Genomic DNA, 13,672 nt, shown 5'->3' with positions numbered 1-13,672 from the left:
ATTCCTTTGTTACTAAGCTTCAGGGGACCAAGGACCCAGTTCTGTGTTGTCTCAGATGCTCAGTACATTTTGATAACTCAGACAGTATTTTACCACCAGCCTGTGGAATGGAGAGGAAAGAGATGTGGCTGGGGTTTTGTTCTCACAGGCTTGTGGTGAAGACCAGCTTCATGCTCAGTGGGGGTATCCTTGGAAAACACAGCATGTTCCTGCACTACGTCTGCATAATGTAACATTTCTCCACGCAGTTTCTGGATACTCACCGACCTCTTAACTACTCTGCAAGGCGTCTCTGATGCTTGTCAGGGTCATCTCTCTATTGAACCAGCCAATATGGTTCTGATTATGGCTTCCGAGTTACTTGTGCTTCAGGAAACTTGAGCTTGGAAGTAGTGGGTGGGGGATGGTGCGTCCCACAAATGCCTCCCTCTATCTCGTGGCCTCTTGCCGACCCAGCAGGATGACACTAACTCAGATATATTCCTAGTCACAGTAGAAAGGTCATGTTCTGGTCTTTCCTATGGATTCATTTGTTTTAGTGGTAGTTTGAGAAAGCTGGTTTTATCACCTAGCATTTGAAAAGAAGTAATAGTGATTCTAGAGAAAATCTCCAGTCTCCAGAGCTGTGCATGGATTTGGTTGTGAGGTGAGCAAGGTGAATATTAGGCGTAGCAACGCTCGTCTCAGAAGTCATTGGATTGCAGCTACATCAGAAATTAGGGAATTTCCAAGTTTTCTCAAAGCTTTTTAATCTATTCCTTTAAATATCTTCATTATTGATATTGAGTAAGAGACCTCACCAGCTCAGGTTGTACTGTTAACCTTTCTTTGGTCATCTTATAATCCCTCTATTTTGCTTCCTCCCCGTTCCTCATTTATTAGTAATTCATATTGCTGTAGTATTATAGTAGAGTGGACATTGTCTCCACCAAGTAAACACCCTCCATCATTTATTTTCCATTATCTTGCTGTCACTGTGTGTGTTCTTCAAGTGTTGCCCACTTACAAGAAGAAACTGTGTATGAACCTAGTCATTTAGGCATTTAATTAGAGTGTGTTCCTAAGAAGTGAACCTCTCCAAAGAGAAGTTATGCAAAACCTCCATATTTGAGAGAATTGTATACCATCGCTCCAGGCTCTAAAGGTTGCTTGCTTGTCTTCCTTTGTCATCTACCCATGGCCCCCCAGAGGGATGGGGTCCATGGAAGCTGAGGGTGGGAGAGTCAAAAGTAATAAACTTTGTGATTGTGAATAAAAGTTAACACGGTTATTGATTCCTTCATCTGGGAAGCCTGAGTGTTCCAAAGGGAATTATGACCTCCAGACAGCTTGCCTTTCAAACCATTGGACCTGTTTTTCTGGAAGTTTGTGTTCTTATTGTGGGTTTTTTCTTTTTACAGGGAAATTCTAAGAAGAACAAGAATCGATAGTTTACAAGTAACTGGTCAGTGACTGTCCCTTCCAGAGCTGCTGCTGCTGCCGCCCAGAGCCATAGGACCGAGACTCCATAGCCAGTGCCAGTGGCCTTCAGGAACTGAAGTGTTGTTGGACCTAGTGAACATGTTCATGTACATGACCTTGAGACACTTAAAGTATATTTGTAAACAGCAAGGCAAATACAGAATTTGATGTTGATTGTCAAATGGAAAAAATAGACATACCATGGATAGTGTAGGTTTCCTTACGCTGTTTTTACTGTGTACTTTTTACAATTAGGTTTTAATTTCTGTATGTAAGAACAACAAATATTTTGTATATTTTCACAGTCAATTATATGGTAGTTGATTTGGTATCTGGACTAGATAAGATAAATGTTTCTGGATAAAATGCGTAAATTGTCAGACTGTCATCACTTCCTGTAATTGTCATTTCTCTTGTAATTGAAAGCAGTCTCCAGATTATTTTTAAAAGATTCATTCTCTCTCCCCCTTTCTCTCCCTTCCCCCTCCTTCCCTTCCTCCCTCCTTCCCTCCCTCCTTGGAGGGGGGTAAGCCAGGCAAACTTTAGATCTGGTGGGTTTACCATTATTTTCTGCATCTCTCTCTCTCTCTCTCTCTCTCTCTCTCTCTCTCTGTCTCTCTGTCTCTGTCTCTCTCTGTGTGTTAGAATAATAACTAATGAAAACTCATGTCAATAAATTCATGCCTATATCAACCATTCAGTCTCTGTGAAACGAAGGAAACTGAAAATTTGTCTAATCCCAGCTGACTTAGAGGTCAGCTAATTCCTCTACTTGGAACAGTTACACAGTCAGTCTTTAACCACCTGTCAGACAGGACCCTAAGCCTTTTGGCCCCCTTGGTGTGTCTCAGAGACGTGTCATTTCAGTGCAGACCTCAGGGGCCTCTCTCAGCACCCCACTCCCAGGGCCCTAAGCAGATGCTCTTTCCTCAGTTGCCTGTGCAGATTAATTTCATGTCTGTGTCCAAGTTCCCAGATTAGCTGAGGGGTTCCTGAAACCCATTGCTCCCCACTTCCCCTTGTGGTTCTGTCTCCCTTGGGGTTCTATCCTAAGCCTCCAGTCACCCTCAGAAATGGTTCCAGTTCACCCGAGAGCTCATCACAAGCTCCCTTTGCCCTGAGTCATCAGCCTTCTGCCACAGAGCAAGACTCGTCTTAACCAGTCCCCACAGCAGTGCTTTTTCTCTGTCTTGGAGGACCTTACATCGTTCCCAGTTCTCCAGGTCACTTTTCCTTTCTCTTCTTGGTGCCCTGTCCATCTCCAGGTCTCGTTGGTTTTGGACAATCAAGCTCACAGGGCCCCTGCCTTGGCCTCCATTCGCAGGTCTGGCTTCCCATTCTCTATAGCAAAACTGCACCTGTGGTTCCACAACTTCTCCTACCCCTGTGCCTAGACCCCTAGATCCTGGGGCCAAGGGGAGCACACAGGACCTCACTGACCAGCTCCTACAGGAATGTAGGGTCTCAGCAGCACCAGGTTCCCATTGTGCATGACTGTCCTTTAGTGCTCCGAGTCCGTTTCTCTCCCAGCCTTCTGTAACGGGCACACCACTCTCCATCCTTGCCGCACTCATTTCCAGGCTCTGCGCTGTCAACAGGGTACCAGTCAGCAGTGCCTCTTCCCTGCCTGTCCCCTTCCCTCTCTGCCCCACCAGGGGCCTCTGCCTTTCCAGAGCTTGACTTTTCATGCTTGCACCTTCAATTTTTCATTCTTCTCACTCCTTCCCCACCTTCCCAGCAAATTGAACTTTAAAAGGTTAGATGGGGGCTGGTGAGATGGCTTAGTGGGTTGAAGGGCTTGCTGTCAACCTGAGGACCTGAGTTCAAGCCCTAGAACCCACATGGTGGAAGGAGAGAACTACTTCCTCCAAGTTGTCCTCTGACTTCCACATGTATGCTATGGCATGTACACCCCAACACACACAAATAAATAAAAGTATAATTTTTTTCCTTGTTAATTAGCCCTTTTATCTTTTTTTTTTTTTTTTTTAATTGAAGGTCCCTTACTGGTCCTTCCTCCACTAATGGACAAGACCAAGGGAGAAGGGCGAGCAACCAGCTGCCCCAGGGAGGGGTCATTTCCACAACATTACGTTTACAGCTAAACAGACAAGCACAGTCATTAGTATAGTTAGAAGTTGGCAGCATGGGATGGGGAGGGACAGATGGGAAATAGGGGTTTCATAAAAAAGAATACAGGCTTCCCCTAAACTGGGGGTCTGGGGAGGAACTTGGTTTGCTTCAATCCAAGTGGAATCAGAAGATCAAAAACAGTTTGGGAAGGCCAGACCTGCGGGGATGGAGGGAAGAAGATGGTCCAGGGGGAAGCGGGCATATTTGGCAACTAGGGTGGAGAGATTGCCATCCCCCTGCTGGGATTCCCCAGACCCTCTGGTCTGCCAGGAAAGGGGCAGGCTGCAGCACCCAGGAGCAGGTCTGGGGCTGTGAGACGCTCCAGGCAGAGGGCTAGAGGCGGCTCACTGAGGCTTGCGTTCTAGGGCAATGAGCGCTGCCACCTAGTTCCGCCAGGATGCAGTAGTCCTTGACTTCGTAGCAGGCGCTTGTAATTCATGTTTATCTCCGTCAGCTTCTGGATGGCATCCTCAGAGCTAGCATAGATGATTCTGCTCTTAAGGGGTGCACTCTCGGGCCCAGAAGATGAACGCAGGTCCTCCCTTTTGCTCTCCTTGGTCTCATAGGTGGTGTCCTTAGAGAGCCGTAGGGGCAGCCCTTGTCTGGCAGCATCTTGATGGGGGTGTAGGGGTCGCCCACAGCTTGCCCCACATCACCTACCAGGATCTCCTCACCGTCCTCCAGAATCATGTTCTTGTCCTCATTCAGGCAGAACAGCAGTGCTTTCTTGTGTTTTCTCACTCCCTCTGGCGTTGAGGACTTGTGCACCTTCACGTCACTGAACACTTTGATGACACTGTCAGAGACAGACACATCAGAGGCCATGTTTTCAGAGACTGGGAGAGCCTCCAGAGAACCCAGCCGCGGCCGCCGCTGCTGCCCGAATCCAACTGAACCTTAATTTTTTTTTTTTTTAAGTTAGAATATATCATGCTGGGGAGATGACTCAGTAGGCAAAGGTGACCTGACTACCTGAGTTTGATCCCCATGCAAAAATCTGGATGCAGTGGAGTGAGTCTGTAATCCCAGCATTTCTATGGTGAGTTAGGAGATAGAGACTGGAGAATTGTCTGGAAGTTTGAGGGCCAGTTAGCCTAGAGTACTCAGCGCTGCAGAAACAAGAGGGACTCTGCTTCAAAAACAAAGTGGAAGGCAAGACCCAGCCCCAGAAAATTGTCCTTTCTGTGTGCACTGCCGCACATGCATGCCCACACTCATGACACACACACACACACACACACACGCACACACACATTTTTTAAAATGTCTCCTTTGGGGACATGCCCCATGATCATAACATGATAGGCTACCCATGTGCTGGTGGAAGGTCCCATATCCTTGCACTATAGGCAGCACTAGCTGGATTCAGGGTTATTAATAGCAACAACAGGACTTACATCTGGGAGAGTGACAAGGTAGGGAGCACTAGGGGAACTTAGAGGGAAGTAATGATGAATGGATTGATCAGAATGCATTGTATAAATGTGTGAAATTTTCAGACTAAATAGAAACATTATTTTTAAAAATGTGTACTTAAACCAAACTCCCTTATAACTGAGTTAGCATTTTTGTGCTTCGGTTTATAAATTGGAGATATTAATACTACCCAGCTCCTAGGATTTTTGTGAGGATTAAATTACAGTTATATTAATTGTAACTTGCCCAGAAGAATGCCTGGTCAATATAAAGGTTATTTATTGGTAATAAACGTTACTGTTAATGTGACTGTCGTTTGCTACTTCTGTTATTTCTCTTTCTCCTCATAATTTTTCGCTGTTTCTTCTGGACTGTGGAGGATGTCTTCACATGTTTCCAATGATCCACTTGTTCCCTAGCCTGGGGAGGTCAGGCTCCTTCCCCACCACGATAATGAAGTCTTTCTAACTGTTGCCCACATCTCCCAGTTGCCGATCCTGTGGTCTTTCATCTGTGCCCTTGCTTGGATTTTCTGCAGTGAGGAATAATCTTATCCACTCTTTCTTTGGAGATCTTTTCTTTTCTTGGCTTTCTAGCACTTCTGACATAATCTTTTCTATCCCTTAGAAAATTCTCAGTCTCTTCAGGCTCCTGTGCATCTATCTTCTTTTTTGTCTGTTTGTTTTTAGATTTATTTATTTTTACTTTATGTGTATGAGTGTTTTGCTTGCATGATGTACATAGCAATGCATGTATGTCTGGTGCCTGTAGAGGCTATAAGACACCGTCAGAGCCCCTGGAACTGGAGTTACAGATGGTTGTTAGTTGCTGTGTGGGTGCTGGGAACCGAACCTAGCTCCTCTGCAAGAGCAGCCAGTGTTTTCAACCTCTGAGCCATTGCTCTAGCCTTCATATGTCTTCCTTAGATGTGAATGTTCTCCAAGCTTCTGTCCCAACATCTCACCACCAGTCTGCACTGAAAGACATGAAATTTCATCTTTCTAGCTTCAACCTCTCCTGTGCTACACCTAGTGTTCACTGCCTTCTGAAGCCTTCTTCCAGATAGTCCCTTAGCTGCCCCCAATCAAGAGGTTCACCCAATGTTGAATGTACAAGACTCAATTTCCCACTTTTCTGCAGTCTTCTAGTCATCCTTAGACCTGTTTGTTACTTTATATTCATCAATTCAAGACAGATTTAGGCTGAGGATGTAGCTTGATTGGTAGAGTGATTGTCTAGCACGCATGAAATTCCAAGTTTGATCGCCAGCACCACATAAACTAGGCATGGTGGCGCACACCTGTAATTCCAGCATTGAAGCAGGAGAATCGGAAGTTCAAGATCATCCTCAGGTGATGTAGCTAGTTTGAGGCCAATCTGGAATACATAAAACTCTATTGGAAAAAAAAAGCAAAAATAATTTTTTTTTAATTTTTAAAAATGATTTATTTAATAACAACATACTTAGAAGAAGCATATCATTACAACACAATTGACATATTCAATAACGTTTTCCTGAAGTAGGATGCATCTCTTTCAAATTTGGCTGTAAATTTTTAGGCTTACAGTTGAATTATTACAGTTATACAATATTGTACTCAGTATAAACCCTATAAGACATAAATTAAATGATGTTTTAACCTTTAAAAAGATCTCCATTTCATTATTAAAAATTAAAAACAAAAGCTATTAAAACAATTATGAGAATAAATTCTATTGTCACTTAAGTATCTAAAGCTATTTTCCTTTGCGTTCTTCCAGAATGATTTGTTCTTATTCTTTACCTTAATTTGAGGGACTTAAAGAAGATACTTGGGGGTTTTTTTGTTTTTTTTTTTTTTCATACAGAAGAATTCATTCCAAGGCATTTGACATTGAGACGTTTTCACATGCATTTCTAATCTCTATATACATGACTATCACTGATCACAGTCGCCCACCTTCTGAGCTCCTCGGCATCTGAGCATGAATACAAACTCGTCAGATAGACAGCCTTCCTCTCCCACTAGAGGCTCCATACTCTGCCATCCCTGTCTTTTTGAGACATGGTCTTTTTGAGACATGGTCTCCGTGTACCCCCAGCTGACCTGGAACTCACTGTATAGATCAGGCTGGCCTTGAACTCACAGAGATTGGCCTGCCTCTGCCTCCTAAGTGCTGGGATTAAAGGCATGTACCACCCTGCCCGGTTCAAGAAAATATTTTTAATAAAAAATTTGATTTTATTACATGTATGAGTGTTTTGCTTGCATCTATGTAAGTGTACCATGTGTGTGCAGTGCCGTAGAGGTCAGAAGAGGGTGTAGGACTCCCTGGAACTAGAGTTAGGGATAGTTGTGAGCTGTCATTGGGTGCTGAGAATCAAACCTGGGTCCTCTACAAGAGCAGCCTGTGCTCTAAACTACTGGGCCATTTCCCCACCCCCATGAAATACTTATTGAGTGCCTGTCATGTATTAGACATTATGCCAAATACTGGCATTAAAAAAATAGATAAAAATTCTTGCCCTCTTTGGGACAATGTTAGTGTGGAGAAACAAACAAAATACGTAATTTGTTATAAGGTGACAAGTGTTGAGGAGAAAAGCCAAAGCCAGGAAGGGTGTAAGTACTTGAGGGCCATTGCCTTTTAGATAGGGAAACCAGGAAAAGACTGACAGATGTGAGAAGTGAGAGGAATGATGAGAAGAAGCGACATGAGGCGAGAATCATGTGGACAGTGGACAGCCGGGAAGAGTGACTCACACAGCAAGGATGGCAAATGCAGAGGTGCAGGGAAAGAGGACACCTGGGAAGGGAGGATGCCTTGGGTCCCATAGGGTCCAGGGCAGCAGGAGTGGAGAGAGCAAGGGTAAGTGTGGGAGGCGAGAGCAGACAGGGGCTAGAATCATGACCTGTGTATCTCAGTAGATGACTTCAGCTGTGACTCCTGAGTGTTAATGGGAACCTTTAGAGAGTTAACGAAAAGCGACATTACTTGACTTATGCTTAAAAAGAATGACTAAAATTCTATTAATAAGAGCTAGTGAGATGGCTCAGCAGTTTAAGGTACTTGCTGCCAAAGCCTGGAGAGCCGAGTTCAATATCCAGAACCCAAGTAAAGGTGGAAGGACAGAACCACTCCACATAGCTGTCCTTTGACCTCCACACCATTTGCCCCCCACCCACCCATAATAAACAAATAAGTAAGTAAATAAATGAACAGATTGGCCAGGAGAGATGGCTCAGTGGTTAAGAATGCTTGCTTTTCTTGCAGAGCACCTGAGTTTGGTTCCCAGTGCCTATGTCAGGTGGTTCACAACTGCCTGTAAGTTCAGCACCAGTGAATCTGGTGCCCCCTTCCAGCCCCTGCTGGCATTGCACTCATGTGCACATCCATACATAGACATACACACATGCACACAAATTTTTTTAAAAATCTAAAAATGCATTTATTCTTACTCTTATTTATGCATATGTAAAATATATTTTAATTAAAATTGAGACTATATGACAAGAAATTCCAAATGAATAAAAAAGGTTTTCTGATAGGAAGGGGAGTATATCATCTGACTCATAATGCTAGCAGGCCCAGGCACACAGAGCAGATGCCATTCATGAGCATGGATAAGAGCCTTCAGGCACAGCTTGAGAAACTGATGAGTATGTATCTTGTCATATCATTTGTCAACATCAGTCTCCATTAAGTTGTGAGATTGAGATGCAGTGCTGCTCGCTTTTTCAAGCTGATAAACTGGCTTGTCATCAAACTGGATTGAACATATGAAGATAGCAACTTAGTTGGCAGATGATGACTAGGAAAAGCATCTGAGAAGTAGGCAGAGCCTTGCTGACAATAGGTGCTTTGTTCTACACTCAAAGAGGAGATTTCTATTCTCCACTCAGAGCTATTGCTGTTGCTTAGACAGTAAGGATACTATCAGGTAAACTGACATAATTTTTAACAACATTGACCGCTTCTAAGTTCATTATCCATTGTTAGGATTTGTATCTGAAATAGCTCCCACAGGCTCAGGCATTAGATGCTAGTCCCCAGCTTGTGGCCTGGTGGAAATAGATTGCTGGGGTGGGCCTACAAAGGTTATATCTGCCCAGCATTCCAGTCTGTTCTCTCTGCTTCCTGGACCACCAAGATGTGAGCAGCTTTACCACATACTTCCCTGGCAGGGTGGACTGACTGCTCTCTGAAACCACCAGTCAAAACAAATCTGTCCTTCCTGAAGTTGTTTCTGCCAAGTATGTGGTCACAGCAAGACAATGAATCAAAAAACAACAAACACAAAAATTTCTCAGTTACAACATTTGCAAACAATAGTTTGGGGGGAGGGACGAAGAACCAATTAGCTTAAAGCCACCAAATGAGTTGGAACCAAGGTTTTTTTTTTTTTTTTCCAAATGACTGAAAGCCTTCCTCACAATAAAAATCCTCGGACTGAACAAGGCACATTACAGTTCTGTTTTATGCAGCATTAAGCCTTGAAGATGCCCTGGTCTTAAAAGGTCTCAAAGTTCTCCATAACTTTAACATAGTTGGTAGGTGATGGTAAGAAAACATCTGAGAGCCATGCCAACAAGGAATAGTCTGTTCTATCTTTGAAGAGGAAGTTTCTGTTCTCGGCTGAGAGCCATGTCCTCAGATACCATGGTGATAAATGGAAAGCTTGTCAGCAAGTGGATTCCTCTGCCTTACATTTCTGAGCAGTTTAGAAATTAGTTCCAAATTAGGAAGCTAGCTGGCAATGAAAGGACTACAGCAGGAAAACCCATTATAGTTCTCTTCTTTCAAATCTTTGAAAGAAAAGGCTAGAGAACATTAGAACAACTTTCCACGAAGAAAGGGCCAGGAAAACTGACAGAGGTGGCAGTGTGTGGTGGAGCTGAGACTTTTCCACAGGTACAGGTGCCTCTCCAGGTGGAGCCTTAGTGTTTGCTATGTGGGAGGCTTTAAGTATTCCTGAACTGTACTCCACTGGTTTCTTAAACACCTGGGAGCATTGTGGGATGGCCCAGGAGGGACATCTTTGGGGCCCAAGATACTGAATTGTCTCTCTTCCCCTCTCCTCTGCCTGCCTGCCCCTTCCCCCTCCCTCCCTTCCTCCTTCCCCCCTCCCTCCCTTCCTCCCTCCTTCTCTCCCTCCCTTCCTTCCTTCCTTCTTTCCTTCCTTTTTGCTGTGTAGTACAGGTCCAGTGATCTTCCTGCCTCATTGTTCCAAGTGCAACAGGCATGCACCATCACACCCAGTCTTTTCCATGTTTCTTTACTACACCTCTTCAGTTGGTTTGAACTGTCAAATCTCACAGTTATTTTCTTTTTGTAAAAATATTTTATTTATTATTTTTATTTTATGTGTATGCGTATATTGCCTGTGTGTAGGTAAGTGCACCCCTGTCATGCAATGCCTGCAGAGGACAGAAGAGGCTGTCGGATCCCCTGGAACTAGAGTTACAGATATGGGTGCTGGGATTCAAGCTCGGGTCTTCTGCAAGAATAACCAGTGTCCTTAATCACTGAGCCATCTCTCTAGCTCCTAACATAGTTATTTTCATGTATGTTGTATTAGTTACTTTTCTGTTGGCTGTGATAAAACACCATGACCAAGGAAACTTATAAAAGAAAGAGTTTATTTAGCTTATGGTTCCAGAGGGTTAGAGTCCATCATGGTGGGGAGTCATGGCAGAAAGAGTTGGCCAAAACAGAAAGCTGAGTAACCAGATCTTCAAGCAAGCACAGGAAGCAGAGAGAGAATGGAACTCCAGCAAGGCTTTAGAACTCTCAAAGCCCACCCTTAGAGACATGCTTCTTCCAGCATGGCCACATCTTCTAAAGGTTCCATGACCCTCCCCAAACAGCACCAAAAACAGAGGAAAAAATGGCCAGATATTTGGAACCTGTGGGGGACATTCTCATTCAGACCACCACATATGTCATCTTCCTAAACAGCTGCAGATGCTGTGAGCAGGAACCACACCTTAGACTCCTGCTGTATAGCAGAACAGCTTGTACATAGGAGGTGCTTAATAAATACTCATTGGCTGCATCTTAGGGATTGGGCCCGTGGATCAATTCTAGTCAACCAGTCAATGTAGCTCAAGCTATACCCAAGAGTGTCTCAGGTTCATGATAAAAGACTCAGTCGTAATATGGTTGCTTTCAGTTAGCATTCTCAGTGAAGATGTGACTGTTCAGCTCAGGAAATTCCCATCTAAAATGTATTTGAATTTCCTTAGAAAAAGTCACTTAGCAGCATCTTGTTCTGTCAGTTCAGAATGTAACAGTGAATGTAAAATGTACCACTCCCTTTCCCTGTTTTCATTTTAACTACGGATGAAACCATCCACTGACTATTTTCTTTTTGAATTCAGTTTTCCAAACGCTGTTATCCTGTCTTGAGTGACTGCTGTGATAGAGACTACTGGTGTAAAGTTTGAGAGGAATCAATCACTTATGACTAAGCCTGTCCCACCTCTCGAAGTTATATTGATCCCAAGTCAAGCTTCAGCTGACTTGAATTTTGAAGAATTCAAAATTCAGACTACCTACAGACTCTTTGGGGATCTCCTTGTTAAACTGTATATGTTCTAAAAGTTTCCATGAAAAGGCTGACAGGAAATGAAAGCTTGTCAATAAAAAGAATGATAGTGTCTGAGGGTATATGAGTAAAACCAGGTCCCAGCTGGGATGATGGCTTAGCTAAGGTCAAGTCAAGCAGTTTACCAGCAGATTCTAATACAAAAGGACACTGTCAGAAAGAATCCTTTGGAGATACGTGCTGGAGTTACAAGACAGAAATCTGCATTCACAAAAGTGGCAATCTCTGGAGCAATGCTGAGTCCCAGAGGGGGAGGGCCGCTCCTGGTTAAAAGATAAAAGGGTTTTCAATCAACTCTAGTACCTCTTTAGAAAATTACAGGCCTTTTTAGCTCCCCAGAAGTGTCAAGGTTTCCAAGGTGGACTTTTTTTCCCCCAGGTGGGCTACCCCAGTAATCAAGGCCTCACCGCCTATTTCAAAGATGACAAAAAACTCTATTTAAGTACAATGATAATGACTGCTTTTTCAAGTGTGTTGTTTTCTGTATGCCTCCTCTCTTTAGTTAGTTGTGGCATCTGCTAAGATAGGCTGGCCTCTCTGGGAGTTAGTGGCAAATGGTGAAAGGTGGCTGGACACAGGGTCAAGGCAGAGGGACAGCAAAGAGCAGCACCTGCTTTTTCTCCTCTCTTTTTCTTTTGTTTCTTACTTTTATTTATTTTTTATACATGGTGCTCTGGACCAGAAAGATGGCTCTGTGGTTAAGAGCATGCACTGCTTTTCCAGAGGACCAGAGTTCAGGTCCCAGCATCTGTGTTGATAGGTTCACAAGCCCACACACAGGCACACACTTACACATAATTTGAAAGAAAACATGGTGCTAGGATGTAACAGGACCTGTGTGCTAAGCAAGCACATTGAGCAACGCCTCCATCCCCCACCTTCCTTTTTCTTTCCCTTTTCTCTGCCCCTTTGATCTCCACTCCCCTCGCTGCCTTACCAGAAGGCTGACCAGTACCTATTTGCTTCCACAGAAAAATCCCCCTGAAGTTACCTAGTCCTTTGGCTTTCTGAGGTCTCCCTTGCAGGATCTTAGATCTTGACCATCACTGGGAGAATCATTGGAGGAAACTGGGAGGGGAGGACTGGAGACTTCTTCCACTTATTTAGGATTCTTTAAACATGAACACAATTGGAAACAATAGTATCCCAAAGTAGGTCCCAACTGTGACTGTAGGCAGGCTTCTGCCCTCTGTAAGGTCAATTTCCTCCCTGAATCTTGGAGGTTGTACAGATTACTTGAATATCTTCCATTTTACCAGGTTTTCCAAGATCAAATGCAAGACTACACCTGGAAAAATATTTACAAGAGAATCAGACTGCAGCGCAAATGTATGGAGATGCTCCACCAGTTCCGGCTTCCTTTCCAGCGGCCCAGCAACTCACCACAGCTTACCACAGCCCACCATAGTTCAGCACAGCTCACCAGCAGCTCACCAGTGGCCCTAACTTGTCAGGCACAAGCTGTCTTCCCAGGAGGTCCATCTTGTACACCGTCAAACCTATATTTCTCAATCGCCACAAGGATTCATTGGGTACCCATTACCTGCCCAGTCGGGGAGACACAAAAGTGAATGGGATTATTTTAAAGCTTTTTTAACAGCTTTCATGATTTGCACTTTATGTTCTCAGCACCTTCTCATCCTGCCATTTCCCACCTCTCCCTAAATACTCCAGTCTCACCGGCCACCAAAGCACTCTCCGGCCTGGAATGCCTTCTTCTCCCACCTCCCAGCCAACCCAACTCAAGTCCTGGGATTCGATGTCCTTCCAGGACAAAGGGCCTGGGACTGATTGGCTCCGCATCAAAGGTGCACCCAGACGGTAGTGTGGAGGAACTACACCTTTCTTCTTTCCCGCACTCTGCAACAGGAGGCGGCTGTGCTGTTTTCCTCCCGCAACTTGGCCCTTCACTCATCTACCTGGTGTCCTCTGTCCGCCAGCTGATTTTGCCCAGGAGGCGGTTTTAGCATGACCTCTTCCTTTTTCACTGCGGACCTTGCCGGTTCCACTTGGAAGTAAAACAGGAGGCTCTTACAGAGGCAAGAATAACTTAACCTTCCCAGACTTTGCGGG

At 44.3% G+C, this 13,672-nt stretch overlaps 1 protein-coding gene and 1 pseudogene across 1 annotated transcript in view; one reads left to right on the top strand and one right to left on the bottom strand.

The window, feature by feature from the left end:
- Ppp1r21 (protein phosphatase 1 regulatory subunit 21) overlaps positions 1-1,835 on the top strand; it is a 79,460-nt gene extending 77,625 nt beyond the window's left edge. The window contains exon 22 of the mRNA XM_008823043.3: positions 1,401-1,835. Coding sequence (XP_008821265.1) covers positions 1,401-1,430 — 30 coding nt within the window. The 3' untranslated portion in view covers positions 1,431-1,835. The remainder of the gene's footprint in view (positions 1-1,400) is intronic.
- Positions 1,836-3,452: 1,617 nt separating this feature from the next.
- Positions 3,453-6,316, bottom strand: LOC103725733 (annotated as a pseudogene).
- Positions 6,317-13,672: the final 7,356 nt, after the last annotated feature.

Source organism: Nannospalax galili, unplaced genomic scaffold, assembly GCF_000622305.1.
Source record: "Nannospalax galili isolate Female #2095 unplaced genomic scaffold, S.galili_v1.0 scaffold286, whole genome shotgun sequence".
Classification (NCBI taxonomy): Eukaryota; Metazoa; Chordata; class Mammalia; order Rodentia; family Spalacidae; genus Nannospalax; species Nannospalax galili.
This window is presented reverse-complemented; position numbering and strand designations above follow the sequence as displayed.